We start from the raw sequence: 26323 nt of genomic DNA on the forward strand, positions 1-26323 counted from the left end.
GCAATTTTTATCTTTTTATTGTCCCCTTTCCACTGATGATGGATAGGGCTGTGCGATATGACCAAAATCTCATATTCCGATATAAGACATCTATCGTCCGATAACGATATAAATCACAAAAATTCAACATTTTTTGTAAATTCTGTGAATCTCGGGCAGCTCGACTTGCGTGAAGTGTTTCCAGCTGCACGTTGCGTACCTGGAGTCGAGTGTTTTAACCGATGCATGAAACTATACATTTTTAGACATAAGTTGTAACGGCCGCCGTTTTCTTTGTGAGTATTTATTACCCAGCGTGCTGCGGGGAAAAGCCTGTTCTAACGTTTGAGTCTAAGGTTTATTTTTTAGCACCTGGCGGCTCTTTTTTGCTTCTCATCCGTAAACACTCTGAATACTCTTTCACATGATTCAGTTTATTTTGAAAAGTCTCAACAGGATCTTGAGCTTTATTGTGAAATGTTTATGTGGAAAATAAATAAGCGGACACGTGACGCGATGGTTTTACCGTCGTTGTTGCTAACGACAACGCATAAATACAGGCGCTTGCCCGTCTGTAGTGTGGTTATATTAAATACAAGAGAAAGAGAGAACTTTAAGAAATTAATATAGCCACTACAGTGACCATCAAAACGAAGGAAAATTATTGCTGTAAACAGTTTATTTTGCGACACCATGAAACAAACGATAAAATTAAACGATAGACGTTTTTATATCGTCATCCGATATATATCGTTATATCGAACAGCCCTAATGAATGAGATTAATCTAGAACCAGGTCTTTGTATTCCTACTAGAAAAAAAGGACTGCTCCTAGTCCATAAAAGCTGGCACCACAAAATAGCTGGGCTCTAAAGTAGGAACCTCTGACGCAAGCGGCTGTGGGAGGGAATATTCATAGATTATTCACAGATACAACTGTGATATTTTTTTTATTTATTTATTTTTTCGTCTTCCTTGTATAATTCCCCCAGCCTTTGTTAGCAATGATTTGGGATGCACAAGTAGGTCATCATAATAGTGGAAAATGGGTAATTGTGAATTTGTGTTGAACCATGTGCTTTGTCAGGATGGTCCTCCAAGGATCATTGTTTTTATATATTTTTATGTACGCTTTTTAGCTTTTATTAAGAAAGGATAGTGAAGAGAAGACAGGAAAGCTGTGAGATAGCACAGAGGAACTTTACTGGCATTGTGTAAACCATAAAATACCAATCCTAATCAAATGATGTTGTAATCAGCAAATGTGTGTCGCGCTGAAATATTGATCATCAATTTTAATAATGGCTGAGTTTGCAGACAGATGTTATAAAATATCAGATTCTCTCTTTAAGTGTGTGTGTGTGTGTGTGTGTGTGTGTGTGTGTGTGTGTGTTATCCAGTAATGATGGAATGATGACCTGTGGATAATGTCCACGGAATAAGGTTGGAACAGTATCCACACATGCTCACATCTAGCAAATATCAGGAAACCATCCACTTTGGATTTGTACTTACAACTTACATAGCATGAGTGTGCTACAGGCAGGATACAAGAGTACTGGTTGCCCACTATGAATTACATGGATAGCTTTCTGCTATATTCTTACATTGGCTCAGTTGGACATTGCGTAGATTTTGTGTAAAGGATCTGGCTGGGTGTGGACTATGTAATGTCTGCAGCATAGCCGGTGTAGCTGAGCTTGAGGCAAGAGTTTGAGATGAGAAGGTCATCGAGGGGAAATGCAAGGGATTTCCAGATGAGACAGTCTGCAGGCAAACCTCCTCAGTTGGATTGTTTCCCATTCCTGACTTCTTTTCTTCCCCATTTCTCTGGACACACACACACACACACACACACACACACACACACACACACACACACACTGCTATTGGAATGAGATTCCTTGTGAAATATACAGAGTGACTGGGGTCCTCTGAAGAGCGCTGTTGGGCCTTGAGATCGTTTACCACTCATATCAGGGTCATCTGATCTGCCAAGACGACTGCCCAACATTACTGTGTGTGCGTGCGAGTGTATGTGTGTGTGCACGCACACGCATTTACGAGAGAGAGAGAGACACAATATGTGTGTGCCCCATGATCTTTGAAGCTGTCAACATTCTTCACCACATGCCCTGCCATGATGCATGGAGGCGACTGGTGAGATGAACCACCTGCTCTGGCCTCTGGTCAAAGCAAGGTCAACATGAACAAGCTTGTGCACACCCACACACACGCACATGCATAGACGCGCACACACGGTTCCCATGAGTCTTAAAAAGTCTGAAGTATTTCATTTCATTTTGATAGTTATGAAATGTCTTAAAATCTTTTCTCTTGTCAGAGGTTTTAATTTAGACATGTGGTTATAACTGAGACTTTTCCTAACACTTGAAGTGAACCTATTGTGCTCATTTCCATATTTCCACCTTTATGTTTTTTGACTGTACTAGAATTGTTTTCCATAATTAAAAAATAATCCTTATTGGATGACGTAAAGGATAACTAAATAAAAACAAGCTGTTTTAGCTCCTCTCCCTTTCTTTATTCTGATTGGCTGATCCTTGCACACAGTAGGTTTGAACAGCAGATGGGTGGGGCTTATGTCCTCACAGCAGCCCTATTCATATGTTTGTGTTGAAAATGCCAATGGATGGAAACTGTTAAAGACTCCAAATGCAATATTAAAGCATACATGGGCTGACGAGGAAACTCTCATTTTGTGTCTCAGGTGGAGGAGGAAAGAGGAATGGCCGCAGCAAGAAATGGAAAGAGATGCTAAAACTCCCGCACATCAGCCAGTGTGAGGAGCTACGTCGCACCATCGGTAAGAAACTGGTAGTGCGTGTGGGTATGTGGGTGTGAGACAAAAAGATAACTTGCCATGCTGTGTCGTTGGGGTGGGCCTGACTGTGTGAGGAAGTTCAGATTGGACTTCCTTCCTGTTTCTACCCGTCTCCACCCGTAGTTACAAGCAAGGGACAGGAAACCCTGTGTGTGTGTTTGTGTGCGTGTGACTGAGACAGGGAATCTGTTTGCTGTTTCTGAATCTCAAGCTCTCCTTTAACATTTCTGCTGTGCTTGTTCACACATCAAATGAAAGCATGCTCACCCCAGCTTCCTTCCTTTTCTCAACCTCCAGGTCTAACTTGAAAGTACTGGCAGGATTTTCTCTTTGTGGCCCCCGACAAGAGTTCTACTCTTGGGCTTCATTATCTTCTCACCTCCCCAGCCCCCACCCACCATGGTTCCCTGAATGCCACAGCACAAGTGTGTGTGTGTGTGTGTGTGTCTGTGTAATAGTGCGTCACAGCTATCTTTGCCAGAGATTGCAGTGCTACCCTCCCCCACATACTCGCATACCCTCCCTCTTTTCTATCTCCATGCCTTTCCCTCCCACTATCTGCAGCTCTTTCCCTCTCTCTCACTCTTTCAGCCACTTCAGAGAAACATAAGAGTGGCAGAACAGGAGAGTTACAGAGAGCACGAGTGGAAAACAGAAACACAGAGGGAAAGAGAGGCTTTTTACAACGAGAGAAAAGATCTTTCGAGGACAGGAGAGGATAGGAAGAAGGCAGAGTCAAAGATGTAGATGCACATATTCGCGGAGGACATGTCTCACACTCGGTGTTGATTGCACTCGTCGTCGTGTTGATTTCAGATCGCAAGTCTTCATTCATAGAACTAATTATCCAAATCTTGAAAAAAATCGATCTCCATCTCTGGTCCAGTTGTGTGCATTCTCACCTTTTTGTTCCTATCCCAGGTGATTTCCATGTCCGCCTTAATAATAATAATAACTGTAAGTGGCTGTACAGTTTCTGGAACCAAGTTCAAGTTCAAATTATATTCGCCACATGCAGTGGCAGGTTGCCACTACAGGCCTTCAGTTTCATACAGGAGAAACTGAAGGCCTGACTGTGGCAACCTGTCCACAGTCAGGTGAACTTTCATATTCACAGTCATGGTTGTGTCTAGGAGTTGCAATACACCAGCTAACAATCACAATGGATATGGACATCCTTACACCCCCATCCCCCAACACACACACACACACACACACACACACACACACACACACACACACACACTTCTTTACATGGTTGTTAGGCATGCAGTTCCTTGGGGAATTCCCCAGTGTGTACTTATCTCTTCTCACCATTCTGCCTTCCTCATTCGGCCTCTAATTAACACTGCATCCTCATCTTCCTCGAACTCAGTACGAGTTTTGATACCAACAACCACACTGTTCTTTTGTCCCAACATTAATAACCCTGCCACAGCCTCTCAGTCATGTATTTCAAACAACAAAGCAACAGTTCATGAACTTAAGCCCAGGCACACCTCTATCACAGGATATCCCCTGTGTTTAATGCTTGTCCCTCTTCTATTCATCCTCTGGATCCTCTCCCTTTGATAGCGTCATACTTCAACATGATGTGGTTGGACACCAGCACCATTAAAACGCAGATGAAAGTTTACTGGCTCAAACTAAAATGATAAATCAGGACATGATTGGTCCCAAACCCCCAAATGTGCCTCACCATCAGCAACTCCACTCTGCGTCTGAGTAATTTTTGGCACTTCTCTCCTTTAACCTCAGCGTGTCGCAGCAAAGAAAATTTTTTCCCCCAGGAAATTTTTTTTTCTTTACTTCCAAAACATTTATCCATGCCTCCAGCACATCCAGATGTTGCTACTGCAACTGCATTCTTTACAGTACAAGTAATCAAACTCCTGTACAACTCTGCTAAATGCCGTAGTCCTGCAACCACTATTACTCCCGTCCCTTCAAAACTTTAACTGGGCTCCTGTCCCACACCAGAATCCATTTCAGAGTCCTTCTGTTCATCACCACACACCTTCCATCAGCCTCTACTCATTTAACCCCTTAGCAGTCCAATTAGTCCCCTAAACCATCCAATGTACCGTGGGCGGTACGTCCGACTGCTAACAGGTTAATGCCAAATTCTTGTCAACACCAATCAGGACCAAGCGAAAGAGTTCTTTAAAGCTCTCTCCTCCTGGACCATTATCTCCAAGCCAGCACTGATGTTCAGATCACTATTCAAAACTCACGATGTTTATCCGCTATTTGTTTAAATCTGTTAGTTTCTATGATCATTTTTGCTTTTTTTCACAGCCTCCACTGCCTTTGTCTGGACAGACGTGTTCGTAAGCTGTAGTTTAACTCAGCGGTCCCCAACCTTTTTTGTGTCACTGACCAGTTTATGTCCGACAATATTTTCACGGACTGGCCTTTAAGGTGTCGTGGATAAATACAACAAAATAAAACCGATAAAAACCCTGAAAACCATAAATTTCACACCCGAGCCTCAACTCTCGCGGCCCGGTACCAAACGACTCACGGACCAGTACCAGTCCATGGCCTGGGAGTTGGGGGCCGCTGGCTTAACTGGTAGGCACAGGCCTAGAACAGCAAAGCAGCAATTCTGGTTATTTAATGTAAAATCTCTTTGTGTAACCTGAAATCAATCCATCTATTATTATTATTATTATTATTATTATTAATGTGTGAGGAGGATGGTACCGAGCACATAAATATAACCTTGCATGTATTTATTCCCATTTGGATATTAATGTGCACAGGATTCTAAAAATGGGCAATAAGTGCCTGCCCATGTGTGTGTTTGTCCTTGTGTGTGTGCATGCGCGCATACAGCAGCTGTTAAGGTTTATGTACGTCACTATTACATAGATGCTATTGCGTAATTTCCCTATCACACTGAGTACAAGATCAAAATAATCCTCCTGGTGTGCTTAAACACACAGGCGTGTAGTTATGTGCGTGCACACATACACACGTGCAGAAACACTCACACTTGCCCGTTCAGAGTGCGAGCACAGTGGACAGAATACAGTGTAGCGACTGATAGCAGAGTCTTTGTTGTGTCTTGATAATGTCAGGCATTTGACCTTAGCCTTGACAAGTGAACGGTAATTCTAGGAAGCTTAGATTACATTATGTGGGCTGCAGGCACTTTGTCTGCCAGCCTTAGACCTCTCTCTCCATCTTTCTTTCTTTTTTGTCCATCTCTTTCTTACCATTCTATTTTTTTGGCATAGTTAATACATATATTATATGGGCACCTCTTACTTTTGATCACTGCAAACACGTTAGCATGTTAACATGGTCCTGAAAGCATAGGTATTTTGGATGGAGACTAAATGCTTGTTGCATAGCAGCAGTGCGCACTGGCCGTGCAGGTGTCTGTTTGCACACAAACACGGGCATGCACTCCTGCACCCATTGCACGCTTGTGAGCATTTAGCTGACTGTTCACTGTCTCACTAATCTACTCTGTCTTGGTCTAAATTGGAGTTTTGATTGAGTTGTAATTACAGCTGCATTCACTGGCTCAGACAGTTAGTATCCCGTGCTAGTTCGAGCCTTACAGTGCTCCCTCCTCTCTTTTTAATCCCCTTATTTACCAGTTCCATTTTTCTCTGACACCTTGTTGCCTTGTGTGCGTTCCCTCTTTCCCAATCTCCTTTCATATTTGTTCATATTTAGGAAATTGGATAAGTTCCTCATAAGCAAGGAAGTCATTATTGAGAAATTGGGGGGGTTTTGCAGTTGGGGAACACAAAAAGTATGAGTAAACATCCTCATAGAAATATAAATGTAGATAAGGAGTATGCAATAAAAGAAACAAATGTATGTGCTTCAAATTGCTTAAACTACTCCCTTCTACACAAATGACAGTCAAAAAGTCAAAAGCATTAGTCCAATTAAATTTTATATCGCATCAGTTCACAATAACAATCATCTCTAGATGAATCCTTTAAATTGTAAGGTAAAGATCCTACAACATTAGAGAGATTACCCCAACATTCAGGCAGTCACCTTTGAGGAAGCACAACTGTGAAAGAAACCTTGGACAGAACCAGTATCAGGAAGGGGCAACTATCTGCCTCGACTGGTTGGGATGGAAAACCATGTACAACAAATAGGACGAAAAATCTACTGGAGAGAGAAGGCACAACATCAATGAAGTGGATCTGCAGTGTCATAGAAACGCTTTGTTACCATTGTTAAAAAATAAAGAAAAATTTCTCCAGTGTTTATTCATAAAAAGATTTGTTGTGTGTTGCAAACCTGTGAATGGGTACAGCAAAAATCAAACACTAACAACTGGTGTAAATGTACTATTTATTTAAATAATTCTGAGAAACTTACTGAGTAAAAATGAAATGTGACACAGATACTTTTCTTAATTTTGACAGTCCTACTGAAAAACAGGTATATTTTTGCAATTAGTGGGGAAAAAAAATGCTTTCCAGACAATTTCACAATAGTTTCTGTGGCTTCTTTCTTACGCAAATTAGATGTTGTCACCTTAAAGAGTCAGCCAGTTGTGTTGTGATTCAGCAGAGAACTGCCACCACTGAAGCAACAAGCAAAACTCGTCATTAGGATGAAAATGTCCCGAAATACTTGAAAAACTTCTCATGCTAGACTGAAACCTTGTCAGAGGTCATTTTCTCTGAACAAAAGAAATGTTTGTTTAATTTTCAGAACGGCCGACGGGACGCCAACCCAAAGTTTCATGTTTTTTGTCAGCTGGCTGAACTCACTAGTCTAATGCTCAGTGAGAAATTAAATGGTGAAAGAAGAAAGCATTAGAAAGTTGATCTATACCTGTTTGTCAGGACGGGTAGGTTAGCCTCAAAACTATCCGATAATTTGTTGTAATGGATAACCAATAGTAATAATTACAAATGAATAATAATAAGGAAATTTCTGATGATACAGAAAAAAGATTGAAAAAATGTTCTTGATGCTTACAGCTTGCAGGCAGCAGCATTTAGAAGTGTAGGAAATGGAGGCGAAATAAGATAAGATAACCTTTATTAGTCCCATGCATGGGACTAATAGCCTAGGATGTTCAGGTAAAAGTGTAAAATAACTGCTTAAAGCCCTTGTTTTCGACATTACTGTACATTTAGCGGGAACATTTTTCTCACGTATTTTGCGTAGTACTGTTTTGTTGCATGTTTTTGAAGTCTTTTTAGATACTTAGTCTCAATCGGACACTGACATGTGCTCTTGCTTTCAGACATGCCTGGGCTTGTCTCGTAGTTGCGCACATAGGGCATTTCAATTCATGGTATTGTTATAGACTGTTATATCACACTACGACATTTTTATTATACAGAAAAATGTATTCTGGTTTTATCACGGACGATATTGTAAAGCACAGCCTGAGCTGTTTCTGATTGTTGAGGCCTTTGAGTTATGCGAGGTGCGGTGCAGCACCCTGTGTGCTATAGCAGAAATGTTACAGTCTTATGCTTTTGAAAGTAAAAAACAAAAACCACTAAAACAATGAAAATATAAAATGTGTTGAGTTCTGCCTCTGGGTCGGTTTCACACACTTTATATGCAGTACTTTATATTCTGGGAGACTGTCTTCACGGCCACTGTGAGGGGTGTTAATGCATTCAGTTGTCTAAGAACAAGAGATATATAAAGATCAGTTGTCTTCTTTGGCTTTTGTTTTTATTAAAGAGGACAAAGTTAGAGCAGTAAGAGAATGTCTTGGTTGAGCAGAGTGCAACAGTAAGTAAAAATCCATTCTCACACTTAGTCCAGCAGTTCTTCAGCACTTCACTGGTAAATTTTCTAGCACTGGTGGATTGTTGCTTGAAAATTACTATCAGACTAAGCCAATGTTGATGTTGTGCTTTGGCCATTTATTAGTTTGGGTATTCTCTACCTATTTTCCTAAATTGTCAGCTATCACAGGAACACAGGCAGGGTACACTGTGCACAAGATGCCAGTCCATTACAGAGCCAATGCAGAGACAGAGACAACCATTCATGCTCACACTAAAACCTATGGGCAATTTAGAATCACCGGTTTGCCCGCCATGCATGCCTTTTGGACTCTGGGGGAGGAAGCTGGGGTCCCTGGAGACCATGTGGAAAATATGCAGAATCCTCACAGAAAGGAGGTTTGGACCAGGAATCTTCTTAATGTGAGGTGACTATGCTAACCACTGCACCACCATGGCCTCTTCAAGCTTTCTACTTCACATGAAATATCTTGACATAGAGAAGACAGCCTGAGCTGGTTCTCCTCTGTCACCACCTCTACCAACACCACTTCACAGTACAGCTTTTTACAGTGCCGATGATCTAATGGTTTATTTAAAACAACTGGATGATTAATTAATTTGCATTTCATATTTTGATTTCTCTATGCCTGCTAATGAATACGGGACTAGTATCTTGCCCTGTCTCTTTTTACCAACTTCCTGTGGTTCGCATCGCCTATTGTCCCCTGTTAAATAAAAGCCACTTGTGCTCTCGTAATCGTACGCTGTCAGTAACCTCTTCAATGATTGTCAAGAGTAGCGCGCGAGCCACATTTGGGGATACAGATGTCATACACAGCTACACCATTGTTCTCCTCCAGCCAGACCACTCCACTCCAGAGTTCAAATAAACTGCTCCAAATACTGTTCAAACGCTCTGAAATTGCCTTCATCAGCTATGAGTGTAAAGGGCTTTCCCCGCTCCCGCACAGAGCTGATGGGGAAACACCAAAGCAGGCCTCTGAAATCTTGGTGATCAAAGATGAAAGATAATGTCTGAAAGCAAGTGTAACAAAGTACAGTATAAAGTTTTGTGAAAGGGCTTCTGTTGGTCAGATTTTAAATACAGCAGCCTCATTGTGTAAAGGGAAGTAATAAAAAAAAAAAATCCTATCTCTATTCTGTTTGCTGACCAACCTGATAAGTTAGGTACTGTGGTCATGTAAGTGGCAAGTTTGAATAGGAAACGCTGAGCTGCAGAAGTAAATCCTGTGTAATAAACAGTGCAGAAGAGAGGGCTGTTGTGAAGATTTCATTTACTGTTGGAGGTTTCCCTGTAGCTGTCAGCACTCCCAAATTTTCATACCTAGCATCTCTGTTCCTCTGTGTATATGAATGTGTGTGGCCTGTTTTTGTTTGTATGTTTATCTTGCCTGTGTGCCTGCGCATCCTTAGCATCAACCAATGATGGAAAGCTGGTACAAGAGGAAATATGACTCAAATGGACACCATTAGTGCTAATAGGGGCAAAAATGCTAAGATATGTACAGAAAAAACAGATATGTGACATCATGTGGTGTTTTTCTTTTCTTTTTTTCCAGAAAATAATACGTCGCTTTTTCTTTCTTTTTCTAAGGTAGAATTCATTTTTTTCCGTGAGGTGGAGGCTGAATTTCTTTTAACTTGACCCTTACATTTTATTTTATTTTTTTTTATTTTTGTGTAGATCCCCATTACTTTGTGGAAAATTAATAGCTAGATCTGTCTGGGGGAAAAAGTGTGTTTATTTGTAGGAAAAACCTTGTTTTAGCTAAGACGTATTGGATATAAAATAATGAGGAAAAGTCCTGACCCACTCCCTATTTGTTTATATTTTACTTCCATTCTGCATTCTACATTTCAGTCTGCTCAAAGTGCCTCCATCTGTATTTTCAGATGGAAAAAAAACCCTGTTTTTGCTTTGTATACGATATTTCCATCTAGGTTTGCACGTTTCAAAAAATCACTGCACACATTTTACATTTTTCTAGAAAAATACAAAAAATGACGGGTGGCTGAAAACCTCTGCAGAGTACTGTAGATAATCGCTTCTCAGATTCCCAGTTTTTAAGCTTTTCTTTTAAGCAACTTCAGTGTCCATTATCCTAATCTATTGATTATAGCAAGTACTGCTTTTCTTTGGTTAAACATCCCAAGCAATACAAATACAAATCTTTCACTCTGTATAATAAAAAAAAAAAAAAACAAAAGAGAAAAAGGGGAAAAAGTTAAATTTATAAAATGTATTTCTTGTAAAGCAGCTAGTTAGTGCTAGCTTGTTGTTAGCTAACAAAGGACGAGAGGACTGGTACGTTGTCATTGTAAAACATGGACGTCGCTTTCAGGTGTGAAAAACGAAGCTTCTTATTTGTAGACCACCAGATGACAGTAAGTGTGTTTGCAAAAAGATTGTTTCTGTCTTGAACTCTGGAGACATTTGTTTTTCTGAGCTTGTGGACTCAGCCACTCATTTTAGCTCAAACTATGTTTGACATACATATTATGTTTCAAAATGGTGGATTATCTGCGGCACGCTCGTTGGCTTATGATTTTGTGACTGACAGCCAGGTTGTTGTAGTAAGTGTGCGGTTTTACACACAGACCTGCCCCTTCTTGTCACATTCCACGTCAAAACACTAAGATGGCAGCTGTGAAAATGCTCATGCTGAGGTTTAAAATGTTTAAAAGGGCGCTTCACAAGCGAATGGGGTGATCAAAATTGACAATTCGTGTTTCTACACATAATTTTTGGTGTTTCTTTGTGCTCCTCAAAACAAATTTTCAGACATTAAGCCTGTCCTGTATTTTGAAATGTATATGTTTCTTTAAATGCATTTTTTTTTTTTTGTATTTCATGTGGATGGAGATGTGTTTCAAAACAGAAGCAGAAAAAAATTGCTTACTGTTTTGCTGTCACCAGGAAACGTGACAGTTCCTGCCCTTTAATTGCCCTTTTGCGACTATTTCGAGTTTAACTGTGAGAACTATAAAAGGCATCCACCAGTTCGTTTCTCACTTTGGCTCACAACGCAAAGTTAATTCAAATGAAAACAATTTATCCCTTAAGCCCACTAATATAGTGATATAGCTCAATGGTTTCCAACAATTTTTTGTTTCGCTGGGCAAAAATATACAGTTACTTACAGTTTCATGCCGCAGGGTTATCATTTCCTCCTAGCGTAATCATCTCATGGACTCGCTGGTGTAGCATAATGTCCAGTGTGTGTTGTATTACATTTCTCCTTCTATCTCCCTCCCCCTCATCTTTTTTCCTTCCCCTGTCTTCTTCTCAGAGAGGGACTACACTAGTCTATGTGAGAAGCAGCCCATTGGTCGGCTGTTATTCCGTCAGTACTGTGACACAAGGCCAGAGCTGAAGCGCTGCATGGAATTTATGGATGCTGTGGTAAGACTTTGAGTCCATTGCAACTACTCTGCATATTCTCTGATATCCTTATAAGTGTTCTTGTGTCTTACAGAACCCCCTTTGTCACCTTCTTGCCAGTCTTTCACTTTCTCCGTCTTTTTTACCTTCATATGTCTATGATTTCTCCCACGAGACCTTCCTGGATCAGGGCCCGCAGAGCAATGGACAGGACAGGAAAGGAAAGTCAGTGCAAAGTCCCCTTGCCTGTTCTTGGCAGTCACATAGGGAGGTGGGTGGGGTGGGCGTAGTGGGTGATTAGCGACTTAGAGAAGCTGTCAGGGAGCAGACTCCTCCCCTTCCTCCATGCACTCCTCCATGAGGTCAAGCCAACGTCAGAGGCAGGTCCCCTGGGTGAGCAGGCAAACACAGGCCCAAGCTTGTGTCTAGGCCCCTGATGGTATGCAAGAAGGAAAACAGGCGAGGAATTTAATGGGGTCCTAGATTTGTGTTGTTTTTGTTTCTTTTAGTTTTAGGGGTTTTTTTAAGGTAGGCAGACACATATATACACACCAACTGACAAATGCTTGAAATTTAATGAGCAACTTTTTAGTCGTCAACATGTGCCACGAGTCTCCCCGAGGACTTTGTGTCTTGGCTGATGCGTAGTAGTGCTGCTCAGTCCCATTCGTCTCTGCGGAGCGTGTTTTCAAACAAAACACACGGCGCAAAGCAGTCAAACTCCAGACTGTGTCCCTGCCTACAGCCATATTTGACCAAAGACACAATCTGTGATGGTGAAAAGAAGAAAATAGTTCCCAGTTTGCTGCCATGACTAAAACGAGATGTTTGTCTTTGCTAACTCTCCACCATTAGTCAGCTGTCCCTGATTTCCTCTGTTCATTAACGCAGCATCTTTCCCTCTTTGCTTCAGCCTTCTTTGCTTTCTTCTCTGTGACTTTGACCTTATTTGGAGAAGTTTTAAAGATGGCTGAATGAGCATGGCTTGCTGTGGTTCCTACAACTTCTGTTTTTCTGTGACAGGCTATGTATCAGCTAGCTCCCGATGAGAAAAGGAGGGACTGTGGACTGAATGTTTTAGACACATACTTTAATAATGGGGTAAGATGCACCAACCTGCTCATTTAATTACAGGGCTGCATGATATGGCTATAAATGATTTATATATTAGTTTAAGTTAATACATGCACTTCCAGATGATCGTCTCATTGAATTTTATGCAGTGTAATAAAACTGCTTAGGGTTTATTTGATTGTTTGTTAACTGGAAATATGCTCAGCTATCGGTAAATAAAGTAAGCTGGAGATAAAATGGTCAAGTCATGCATTTAATTCTGGCTCTTACATGTGTGAATGTGTACTTCACTGTCCCATTAGGTCTTCTTTTGTGTTTTCACTACAGCTGCACAAGGCAGTTATTTTTAAGCTGATTCACATAAATGCTAATGTTCTCACTGACTGAAATGAGTCGGAGCAAACAGACAGGGGAACTTCAATTTGTTTTGTTTTTTCACTAACAGAAAGATTCAAGCACAATTCTGGTATAAAATCTATTTTCACATCTTCAACAATCTGTGACCATGTTACACTGAGCATGTTCTCTTCTGTCTCTCTGCATCTGTTTGCCTCACCTGCTGTTTTTCTGTCTCTTTAAACCCTCAAGTCGGCAGCCCATCTGCCTGACATACCCCAGGATGTTGTCGCTGGGTGCCGGGAGAGGTTGGAGCAGAGTCCGTGTAAGGAGCTCTTCAATGACTGCACCAAGTATGTTTTTAAATCTAACTTGCTGCTTTTATTTGTTCTTTTATTTGCTCAGCCCTCATGCAGACAGGCTGTGGAGGGAAAATTCAAATGGAATTTTATACATTGATTTATTTCTTTTTTTTAAATATAATTATTATGATTATTTTTTTGCCATGGTTGCGTCTGGGCATCTAAGTGTAGGCACTAGCAGAATCTTTAGAGAGAGAAAGAAAGTGTGTGTGTGTGTGTGTGTGGACCATTGCTCCCTGTCACTGCTGATGATGAGGCAGCGGGCACCTGGAATGCCGTACTACACACAGACACACACACACACTCGCAAATACGTACGCATAGTTGAGCCAAATGAAAAGGAGCAGTGGGCAGAGAGAGCATCCGGATGGCTGGCATGAAAACAACAGCCACCTCAGTGTTCGCCACATACACACACACAAACAGGTTTACAAACACACACAAACACACTTGCAGGTGTTTCTCCTTCCTGCTCTGAGAGCCAGGAGAAGCAAACAGACTGGGGATTATTAACCACACATGTACTTCTTATTGAACATACAGTGACACACGTACACCTCAGCGATACTCGGGTATGCGCTCATATTTGTAGTATCATCTCAGTTTGTGTTTTGGTTTCTTAATTATATTACAGTGGTAAGTGCAATGGTAATCATTTCACACATAAAAGGCATATTACATATTTTTAACAGCATATGCTATACTCTGTTGTTATTACTTAAAGTCGTTGTAGTGACTTATTCCTAATCCCTAAGATGATTGCACTGTGTGCCGATTGGTTAGCTGATTGCATTTGTTTTAGTTAGATTCCAACTGGGTGAATTTAGTTTGGCAAGATGTTTGGAAAATGATAACCAGGCCTCTAACCAGGCTCTTAAGAAACACTATGTGGAGGAAAAAGTTTCATGGACCTGAAACAACATGCTTCTTGGTCCAGAAAATGGCAAAGTCCAAAATGCAGAAGCTAACAAAGAATCTCCAAAAAATGCATGACTGTCAAAATAAAACAGGAAACGAGTAAACAGTGAAATATCTAACTCTGAGACAAAAACTTGACAACAAACTACAATGGAACACTAGGGAAGCTAGGTTAACCTGAAACACACAAAGAAGTAAATGCACATCTATACTAAAATGTAAACAAGAACCCATAGCACAAAGGTAATCACAACTAAAGATCCAAAAAGCAAAACCAAGGATAACCCTAGGTCAAAGACCAAGGACCACGACAAGTCTACTATTAAAGAGAGCTTATTCTGCCAAATTTCCTGGTGCACATTGCGATTCTGTAATTCTACTAAAGCAGCTTTGCAATTCTTATTTTATCCCGAGTTTGATATTTACCAATACATCAGATTACTTTTACAAAGGTGATGTTTTCAGATTGTTTGACATTTAACAGTGAACTGACCAAACCACCTCGGTGACCCAGGTCTGCTTAACACACATTGGGGTCTATTCCTGTATTTTATTTTATTTTTACTAGTTTACTGAAATAATTGTAATCAATGCCTGGAACTATAATTCATATATTTTTCTTTTGGTACATGAAACAGCATTGCCATGGAATCAGTTGGTTGGTTACCAAAAAACAAACCAAAAAACCCAACCTTTCTTTTTAGCATTTAAATGTTGTGCACCCATCTAGCTGTTATCAGTCTCTGGTTGATAAATCACTTGATCACATTACAGAAGAAGACATTATTAACTGTAGTGTTAAATAGATTCAAGCTTCCTGATGATAAGATCTTTGAGGTCATCTTCAGGAAGCTTCTGGGCAATATGCAAATTAAAACTCGATCTGTGGGCTTCCTTTCTGGGAAGATGGTGCGCCCCCACCACGTTTTTTTTAACTGGATTAATTTAGTTTATGCACATAGCACATAAAATATAAATCTTACTCTTAAACAACAGAAAATAAACAACTCAAATGGATCAGGTTTACATGTAACATGTACAGCATGCATTAAATCAGCGGGCTGATGGAGCCATGTGTTGTCATTGCTGGCAAAATCAAAATTTCTGTGAAGTCTGAGCTCATAACCACAAGGGCAAATGGATTTGGATTGGAAATGCTGTCACTAACCTTTGATTCACTTAAGCTTCACCAAACAGGAGCTCAAGAGAAGTGGGGATCATTGCTGAGAAAACACCCAGCTATGACATCAGCATGCACTCTTGCATACAGTCAGATATTATCTCCCTCCCTCAGGTATAGGGAACCTTTATGCAAATGTCTGATTGACAGAGCGCGGCCACTTTCACAGACCCATGAAGACAGGAATGCAAAGTTAGCTAGTCAAAGTGGCTGACAGGGACAAGCGTGCGGTTGCCAGAATGTTTTGAGGCAGTGATTAATTTTTCCCAAAAAGTTTCCTCGACCCGATGATTTTAATTGAGTATGAAGTTTTGTTTAGTTTATCTAAAGCTTATTCACATATCTTAATTTTCTCTGTGTTGGGGAGATTTGCTTGAGGGTTTAGAGGCTGAGTGAGCAATGCAGACACACAGCAGGAGGTGGTGTGTGAAGGAAAAAGTTGGCAAATGCATGTGTAGAAGAAGTGAGGTGATGTGGTTTGTGCTGGACTAAAACTGGGAGCTTCATTGGTTATGTTTAAGATGAGCAAAACCCAGAAAAACCTCCACAGAGCCTCTCATCTCAAGTCATGTTCAGTTAGGCAAGTTTCCTTCTTCCTGCATAAATGTCTTCCTCCAAGTTGTCCAAAGGGCATCAGGGAGAGCAGGGAAACGGTGTGAGAAAGAGGATAACCAGAATACTGCGCTTTTGTTGATGTGAGAAGCACAGCATCTGCTCCATTTCTAGACTGGATTCAAAACTCAGCAGGCGATGAAGTGATAAGTCTGAAGAAATGCAGAGCATGAGGACGCATCGTTAGAAAACCTACACAGAGTAAGGAAAGGAGGACGAAAAGGAGAATTAGGGGAAAAGTGAGGAGAAATGGAAAGAGAGTGTGAAGGAGAGCGGGGCAAAACGGCGAAGAGAACAACACAGGCACGTGTTGAAGCCGTGCAGCAGCAGCTCAGATGTTTTTGAATGGGATTCCCATCCAACTCTGGTCATCACTTCTTCCTTTCACTATCATTATTTGTATTATTCCGTTGTGTAACTTCATATTTTATTCCGATGTGTAATTCTGAACCAGCGTTTGCTCCGTTGTTTGTTTTTTTTCTCTCTCAAAGGGAAAACCTGTAGGAAAGCATGGTGCTGCACGTGTGAACGTGACTTTTGGCAGAGCTGCACTCCCACTAACAGAAATATATTAGCTCACTTGTGGATTTTTATTTTTTTATTTTCTTGGTGCAGTGGAACATATTGTTATGTCATACTGAGAGTAGTGTGTGTGTGGCCCATCTCATGTGTATCGTGATGTTTTGTATATCCGCTGTGTTGACAAAGGTCTCACTGCTGATTTTTCTTCCCTCTTGTCTTCTCCCGCTCCCTTTGTTTAACAAAAGCCATATTGTAGCTGTGTTTATTTCTACTCCCAGTGATGGCTGTCTGCAGCTCTGCTCAGCTCTTTCCTTTCTGGAGCCCCTTTCAGGCCTGTCAAACCGATAAGCGAACAGAATCTGGGAGGAAATAGTTTTTGTTTCTTGATTTCTTCAGTGACAGAGTGGAAACTGAAGTTTGATACACAAGGAACAAGAAGCATGCTAATGCACGTGTTTAGGAGAAAGATTTTATGTACACAAACCCCTTGTAGGCTGAGAAACAACAAAGGGTAGATTGATAAAATCCTGTTGACACTCTACTCCTGCAAACAATTCAAATGGATGTTCACTTAATTTACAGAGCAACTGAGTTCCATAATGACATAACTCAGTTTTCTTTCACACAGCCGAGGGTGCTTCCCCGATGGAAACTCTCTACTCTCAAGTCTTTTTGCCAAGAACAGCTACTCCAGCACTGTTGGTAACCACAGGCAGCTATCCTTGTCCTCCTTAGTGATGAAGTAATTTTAAAATATGGTCAAGGAAAATCTGCTGGATAAATATGAGCATATCTTTGACATTTGGGTGGCTGAGGAGAATGTGTGCTGTAACTCTGGTTTTTAGTCATGTGTTGTTGGCTGGTAGAGGAGGTTGTGATCACACCGGGCAGTGGTTGTCATGACTGTCCCAGAGTATTTGTTATTTCATGTGGGGTTTTTGTAGTTTGGGAATAGTGCAGCTTGTGTCACAAGGATAAATGTAATGAAGATGATTACTGCTTGCTTTGAAGAAACTGATCATTTTGCATCATGTTGACTATTATAGTTGACAGTTAAATGGCTTAGAGGGGCACTGTAAGGAGTCTTTGGGAGTCTGTTTTATTGTTTAATAATTACATTATTATTATTTTTTAAGCTGATGTTTGCATTGCGACCTGGGGGTTTGGATTGCTAAGGTCCATCTTTCATGGAAAGTTTAGTTAATTTAGTATCTGCATATGACTCCTCTCTGTTTAAATTATTATTCTGTATTTGGATGAGATGAAGAATGGTTAAAAAGCTCCAGCCGTGCACAAACACAAATACCTTCTAATTGGTGACAGACTATTAAAATATTTCAATTTCTCACCAGAACTGAAGCATAAAGTCCTTGAATAGTCTGCATCAAACAGCAAGTCACGATCCATTAAAAATGAACCCAAAGACTCCAAAACCACAAATATGGTTAAGAGGTCCAGTTCAGCTAGTTGAGGTGACGCCAGACAGCTATCGACTGTAGCTGCCGATAAAGTTTAAGCCCTACCGGCATTTAAAGATGAGTTAGAAAGAACGCTCCCATCCTATGATTATTATCGAAGGGGAAGCTGCCCATAGGGACGAAACCCTTTTAAAAATATTTATAAATGTTTGTACCAGGCTATCAGTGACCTTTTTATCTTGATAACTTGGACATTTTCAATGATGACTGACTCAGCCTTAAGTGGCCACTTCAGGAATTGCAGTTTTGCCATTTTCTGTTGGTAGAGACTTTAGCAATAGAAACTGACCTTTCATTTAATTCAAGGAGCACCCCCTGGATCTAAAAAAAAAGTAGTTAAAAACTGCATTTCCTCATTGTGTAAGGCTGGTTTGTTGAGGCTGGTTTGAAAAAGGCTCTTTGAAACATTTTTTATAGATTACAAAGCTAATAATATGACTTGCTGTGTAGTACAGATCATCTAACATGTTTGTGCTTCTGTTACTATTTCATTAGTCTGTTATTTAGCACTAAATAGTTGATATGCGAATCTAACCGGTCGCAGCAGATGGCCGCGCCTCCCTGAGCCTGGTTCTGCCAGCGGTTTCTTCCTGTTAAGAGGGAGTTTTTCCTTCCCACTGTCACTTGCTCATAGGAGGTCATATGATTGTTGGCTTTTTCTCTGTATGTATTATTGTAGGGTCTACCTTACAATGCAAAGCACCTTGAGGCGACTGTTGTGATTTGGTGCTATATAAATAAAATTGAATTGAATATGTGTGTCTGTATGCTGCATCTGTACAGATTAAGAATGCAGTTTGCTAACTAAACTAGCTAACGTTAACTGATTGTTCAGCACTCCACCCTTTCATCCATAACAGTTACTTCTGGGGTTTTTTTTTTTTTGTTTGTTTTTTTTAAAGAGCAGCAACGCTGAAGCTTCAAAATGCAGAATCCAAAGCCACTGGGTGACGTCCTGGTGGTTATGTCAGTCTACTTTTTAAAATATGTAATCTGCCAACACTCAACGCAAGCACAGTAGATAGCTCAGCCTTAAAGTAACCGCAACACACCAGTGCTGTTTAGCTCACCGCTTTAGTGTCAAGAGATGGTGTTTAAGTCAAACATCTGTGGTGAGACCATTGAAAACAGACACTGATCTACGAGGATGACGCACGAATGTCAAAGAGTCGTGTCCTAACAACTCCCAGCGGAGTGGCAGTTTATGCACGGCTAGGAGACGGTGAGACTGTCACCCTTTGTGACCCCGCAGAGAGTTATATTTTTGCTGGGTGTTAGTGGCTTCCGTCTTTTGCTAAGAATTTAAGAAAAATGCAGTCCTTTTTGTGTGTGTGTGTTTCCAGACTTACACCCACATTCACGTTGCAGGTAAAATGAGATTAGATGTTCCGCTGAACCTCAGACTCAAAAAAAAACGGTTTCCATAAATCCCGTTTCCTGGTTGAACTGAGTGGAACTTCCCTGCTCAAAGGCATTTTTCGTTTTTCATGGTGGCATATTGACATTCAGTGTTTTCCATCTTTCCACTGACAGTGACTTTTGAACTCTGCAATGTCCATGGCACACACAAAAGTTCACAGATATATACAGATGTGGCCGTATGTAATCCAGTGGGTATTCAGTCAAAGGATGTGTCTGTTTGTAGTCACTGCCAAGGTTTAAAAAAAGGAAGCGTTTAGGGGTAACATGAAATCTGGGTTTTTTCCTGGTTTACTCTGACATGTAAGATGTTATTGTTATATTTGATATGTTATTAAAATGGTCACCACTCCCCCTTCTCTGTCTCTCCTTTGCTCCAGAATAGTTCGTGATTATCTGAGTGGAGCTCCATTTTCCTCCTACCAGGAGTCCATGTACTTCTCTCGCTTCCTGCAGTGGAAATGGTTGGAGAGGTGGGTAGTCACAGCGTATTACACACTTGGAAAAGCAAACATGCAAAGCATGTACATTAAGATTTACATCAAAAACGTGACATGCACATACTAAACGTTCCCTGTTCAGGTCGTCTGAGGCTGAACAATTACTGTCTTTGACTGTCGCTAAAGCAGTAAAAGAGATATATAACGAAAAAGTAAATATTAAAGTATAGCAGCAGGAACGGTTTTTGCACTAAAACAGGTGGTGGTGCCAATCGGTGATTCTGTGTGAGTGGTTAATAATTGATGATGCTTTGCATAATGGCTTTGAAACCAAAGCAGGGTGGAAACAGCAGTCATTAGGGTGGATTAATAATATATTAGACCATTACTCTGTCTGCAACATCACATGGTCTGTGAAAATGAAATAAACTCCTATTTAATGTCTCCTCTGTGTTTTGTCTCTCTGTCTTTATCCCTTTCTTATTCTTCATTGCACCTCTGCAGGCAACCAGTAACCAAAAATACCTTCAGACATTACAGAGTACTAGGAAAAGGTGGATTTGGCGAGGTAAGAAATGAGGAATAAATAATGTTTTATAAGGTGGAATTATAATGACTAAAGTTATAGTTAACCTTTAATGAGTTAATTGGTTACAAGTAACTGTTAACTGTCAGTTAATGCACCAGCGTTTGTCGCCACTCCAGTGATGCTGGGTGGGAAAATCTGCAGTGTGACATATTAACTTCCATTAGTTATATTTTAGGGGCGTGTGTTTTATTTTTAATGCGCATGTGAGTGCGATCACGTTTTTTTCGCTGCTCGTTTTCCAGGTTTGTGCCTGCCAAGTACGTGCCACCGGTAAGATGTACGCCTGTAAAAAGCTGGAAAAGAAACGAGTGAAGAAAAGAAAAGGTGAAGCAATGGCACTAAACGAAAAACGCATTTTAGAAAAAGTTAACAGTAGTTTTGTAGTAAGTACTACTTTTTTCTTATTCAACCTTTCAACCGAATTTTACTTGTTTTGCCCGTCTATGTGCGAGACCGTGCATGCGTGAATGTGAGAGCACTGTCGGCTGCAGGATCCTGCAAATGAAACGGAGTGGCGTGTTTGCAAAGGCTGTCGATCAGCTCTTAAAGATAGACGCCACAACTCGAGCTCTGTTTGTTTAGTGAGGTTGTGAGCCACAGTGGAAAAAGACATGATGAGATAAAACTACAAAAGGGGGGGAAAGACGCATGATCTTATTGAACAGTGGCAGGTGAGAGCATTCTGCGGGGCGTTTAGGGAGGATGTGGAAACACGTTGACAAGTTCAGCTGCGCTCGCTGATTGTGCTGCAGCAATCGAAGCCAGCTTGGCTATTTTCATAAGAAACCTGCTATTCTGCAAACACGCCAGATTTGATTTCATTTGGAGCATACTGTCAGCCCTCAATCATCTGTCAATGCATTACTGAATTTGACTGAAATCTGTTTTGTTCCTGTGCATTTTTAGATTAATAATTTTTTTTTTTTTGCCTTCTTGGGGCAGAGGTGTTAAAATAATGCTTCCCCCAGAATTCTGTGATGGTTTACTTTAAGATTGCCACTCTGTGACAGCTCAGCATTACGTCATAGACACTCTTAAGTTTCTCAGACATTCCTGCCATATGTGACTGGAATTCATTTCACCAAAACAAATCTGTCATCAAGTAAAAGCAGCATGTTAAAGTGTGTAACCCAAATGTGATATTTAAGGAACTGAAAATTCTGAGGAAGCATCAATCTGAGGAAGAAGCTAAAACGATCTCCAGAGAATGCCACAATAGTATTGGTGCCACCTTCATCAGGAAATGGCATCAAAATTGCTCTTCCTTGTTGTCCAACCGCACCACCTAAAACAAAGGCCGTTAGAAATGTTGAATTGTTTTTAAAAAGAGAACCCGCGGCATCTGAGTTGCAGACACGAGTCACATTTTAGCAGAGCAGCTGCTTGCAGAATGAAATGGTACAGTATCCTTTCTCTGAGCATGTGTGCCAGCCTAAGGAAAAGAAAAATCATTAGCCTGCCACTGTGCCTCCGGCTCTTAGTGATGCCATTGCTCTTGGCTGATTTTCCTATGGAGGATTTCTATAAATTGAACCATAGGCATGAGTAAGCAGTGGTTTTTGGCTAGCAGCGCATCGGAAACCTTTTTAGGGAGTCACCTACCGACAGGTGACAAATTAAAGGAAAAAACAACATAAAGTGTCGTTGTGTGGTATTGGGTTGCCACATGCTAACAGAACAGCTTCAGTGTGCCTTTGAACTGACTCTCCAAGTCTGTAGAAGTCTGCTGGATGGATGGAACACAATTCTTTTGAGATACTCCCTCACTGCGTGATTTGAAGTGTGCTATATAACACTTTGTTCCAAAATATGTTAAGGCCATAACATATGACTTGAATCACTTTTAGATTTAAACCCTCGTGTCTTACGGACAAAAAAAGAGACCATTCACATCAGGATAAAAATGTTTCTTCATTGTATAACCGCAGTAACACTACAGTCACTCTTGCCTATGAAAGCATGCTAGCACAATGTAACAGAGCCACCAGATTCCCTTGCTGTAGAGGTTATTGTTAAATCTTTTAATTTCAGTGCTATACCAAAAGGAGAAGTCTACTACTAAAAGAGATATCGTATTAGTCATGGCTCATATTTAAAGTAGGACTTTATTAAGCGATAGTTTTGTGGAATAACTGAGTTGAGTTTTCTTGCCCCCCTTTTCTGTCTGACTGTGCATACCTGTCTAGCAGTGCACTGCTTCCTCTTGTATTGCGCTCTGATTTTCTTTATTCCCCTTTCAACATGTCATGAATATAAAAAATGAAATGCTTGAATTTTTTGATCCAGCTTAAATACTACATATTCCCATCAAGACTCCGATCCCACTGGAAAACTGGGGATGTGTGCCTCTCTTTCCATTTCGTCCAGCTGCATGCACAAACACATCTCAGGTGCTCAGGCCGGAAAAGAAAGCTTAGCTTTGGCTCAGTGTTGCTTCTTATTTCAAAACTGATTGTTCCAAAGACAACAAAATTACACCAAGTCCTCATTTAACATTCTTGGAACATGGCAAGGAGTGGCTAATACTCATGTAAATGTCTGGTCTGTATGCAGTGTGTACTTTGTGCATAAAGGAAAAAATACTGTGTGACTTTGACTTAACAGTGATATTTATCTGTAGTACAGTAACCTGGCTTTCCTGCAGCCCTGCCTCAAAGCCTGTCCATGTTCACTGTTTGAATGTACTGGCTGCCGTTTGAATTGTACTACACGCTGGATTAGCTGGTTTGTGATGCAGCATGAGCTATGTAGCCTGTCCTTGTTTGAGTGAGTCATGGCAGAAGCATGTGTACGAGCATGCATGTGCACACACATACACGCGCACACACACAGGCTAGAGTGGGCTTGTTACAGAACCTCAGACTTGCAGCTCTTGTCACCTGGGATTGGCACATGATTCTGTGTGTGTGTGTGTGCGTGTTTGTGTGTGTGCGTGTTTGTTCGCGGTGCTGCAGGCAGAACTGATGACTCTTCATGTGCCTCTCTACCTACGAGAGCAGCTCTGTTGCCTAGCAACACTGACCAAACAGCAGTAGCAAGCAGAAGAGTCAAGTGCTCTCTCAAACCCCTCATTTCTCTCTCTCTCGCTATTCTTCTTTACCTTTTTGTGATCACTGCATGGTATTAGTCAGTGCATACTGTTAGTTTGCTGTATGTTTTAACCAATAACCTATCCGCATATTCTTTGTGTGTGGGTGTGAGACACGGAGCAGGGTGACCCTGCTTTAAAATTTCCAGCAGGTGAGGATGAGGTAGAGCTGCCTCACTGCGATGCAGATTTGACTCACTATCATATCATATTGAATTTTTTTTTGATACCGGTACCAATATAATGAAATTATTATATAATATATTTTTTTCCCCTGCAGATAAGTCAGACTTGTAATTTCATGTTTTTCCATAGAAGAACAGCATGAAAATACAAAGATAAATATGAGAATTATCTGAATATTTCTATTATTTTTGCTGACACTTTTTATTCATATTCTTTGAAACAGGATTTTTCCCTTTTCACAGTAAAGTAAATAAGAATAAATGAAATAAACCACACTTCTACGAAAATGCTTAACTTTTAGGCAAAGGAGTAGAGCTCAGGACGTTAAGGGTCTTGCTGCATGCGTGTAAACCATAAATACAGCAAGACATACACAACAAAAGCTGAACCGATAATACTAGAGTAGCAATTACTGAACATTTGATTACACACTTGAACGTCTTCGATATTTGGGAGAGTTTTTGGATGTCTGCTCATAGTGATTCATACATTTTAATGAATCACTAAGCAAACTAAAAGGCTTTTGTGGTGCCACAATAAATTGATGTATTTTGCCAGCACATAAACAAGAATTTAGAAAGATTATTTACTTTGGTTTGGAGCACATATTTGTGTGTTTGTTTAGGTACATTTTGTATATATATGTATATATGAGTGTGTGTGTTTTGTTCACTTGGCCCATGAGAATATTTCCCATCTCCTTTTGTGGTTTGTTTCTGACTACATGCTCTAGCAGATGGAAATCCTCCTGATGGCAGCAACTTCCTGCTTGTACACAACAACGCATGCGCACACTGTACCCTGTGTGTCACTGACCCACAGGGAGGGGAAATGAAGGGAGGCTGGTGGGAATGAGGGAAGAAAAGAGACGGATGGTGGGATTAGAGAGGGGATGATTTTCTGTATCTGTTATATAGCTCCTTTTTCTTTTGTGTACATTCTTGACGTTCCATTCTGGATAATGGATGATTATTTGGGACATTAAGCAAACCAAATAAAGCAATTATGCTCTTCTAGCCACTCAGTAGTCTCTTAGCACTTCTCTTCCCTCTTCCTCCAGCACACTCATGCCCTCTTCAACATTTTCTCCTTTCTTCTTGCCTCCTCCCATTATTACCTCTTCCCCAAATTTGCCTCCCTCCCCTAGGTTAGTCTAGCATACGCCTATGAGACCAAGGATGCGCTGTGCCTGGTGCTGACCATAATGAATGGCGGTGACTTAAAGTTTCACATTTACAACATGGGGAACTCAGGCTTTGATGAGCAAAGAGCCATCTTCTACGCTGCTGAGATTTGCTGTGGCCTTGAGGACCTGCACCGTGAGAGGATAGTTTACAGGTAAGCTCACACATGGTGTCAGAAAAAAGTTTGGAAAAGGTGTAGATAGTAAATTAAACAGTAGCCCCATATTATGGGTGGCATGCTGGTTAACACTGCCGCCTCACAGGATGATTATCCTAGGTTCGATTTCACGGGCTGGCTTTTGGCCTTTCTGGGTGGAGTTTGCATGTGCTGCTCATGACTTCGGCTCTCTCCGGATACCGTGGCTTTCTCCCAAAGTTCAGAGATGTGCTTATTAGGTTAATTGGTAATTCTAAATTGCCTGTAAGTGTGAAGGTGAGTTTGACCTGTGCAGGCTGTACCCCACCTCTTGTGGATATGCTCCACATGGATGGATGGATTTGACATAATATTTGCTGCATTGAGCTTAGGAGCTGGGAATTGTTCACAGATATTTAAGGATCTGTGTCTCTGTGGACGATATTGTGAGGTTTAAAGCCCTAGAACCACGTTATGTAAGCATGTTGTGGTACAAGAGTATTTGCTTACAGCTGGCTAAATGCCCTGGCATTTAAAGTTCAGCTTGCTCTCATGTGAATCGTTACCAGTAAAAGGAAAAAAAAATAGATTATGTCTTTTGGGGTTCTGAAAGGAACTCTCTAAAGTCAGAAATAACCGTGATGTTTTCACAGTGATGCCATCAAAGTTACCTGTAACACGATGCCTAACAGGCTGGACGTAAAGTTTGAGAGGGAATGGTCTTGACTCAAATTTTAAGATTTTGCAGTTTTTGATTTGGTTCTCACTAAAGGATATCTTGGATTAAACTCTGCCAACTTTACGGAAGTATACAGGGAGTGCAGAATTATTAGG

The 26323-nt window shown here is 40.8% G+C and overlaps 1 protein-coding gene across 2 annotated transcripts in view; it reads left to right on the forward strand.

Annotated features, from left to right (window-relative positions):
- Positions 1–26323, forward strand: part of grk4 (G protein-coupled receptor kinase 4) — a 52067-nt gene that overhangs the window by 10452 nt on the left and 15292 nt on the right. For both annotated transcript variants that reach the window (XM_005735835.1, XM_005735836.1), the window contains exons 2-9: positions 2711–2806; positions 11874–11986; positions 12989–13066; positions 13628–13728; positions 20247–20339; positions 20811–20874; positions 21138–21278; positions 25317–25507. In XM_005735835.1, coding sequence (XP_005735892.1) covers positions 2711–2806; positions 11874–11986; positions 12989–13066; positions 13628–13728; positions 20247–20339; positions 20811–20874; positions 21138–21278; positions 25317–25507 — 877 coding nt within the window. The remainder of the gene's footprint in view (positions 1–2710; positions 2807–11873; positions 11987–12988; positions 13067–13627; positions 13729–20246; positions 20340–20810; positions 20875–21137; positions 21279–25316; positions 25508–26323) is intronic.

This window comes from Pundamilia nyererei, unplaced genomic scaffold, assembly GCF_000239375.1.
Source record: "Pundamilia nyererei isolate P.nyererei 1_Seehausen unplaced genomic scaffold, PunNye1.0 scaffold00065, whole genome shotgun sequence".
Classification (NCBI taxonomy): domain Eukaryota; kingdom Metazoa; phylum Chordata; class Actinopteri; order Cichliformes; family Cichlidae; genus Pundamilia; species Pundamilia nyererei.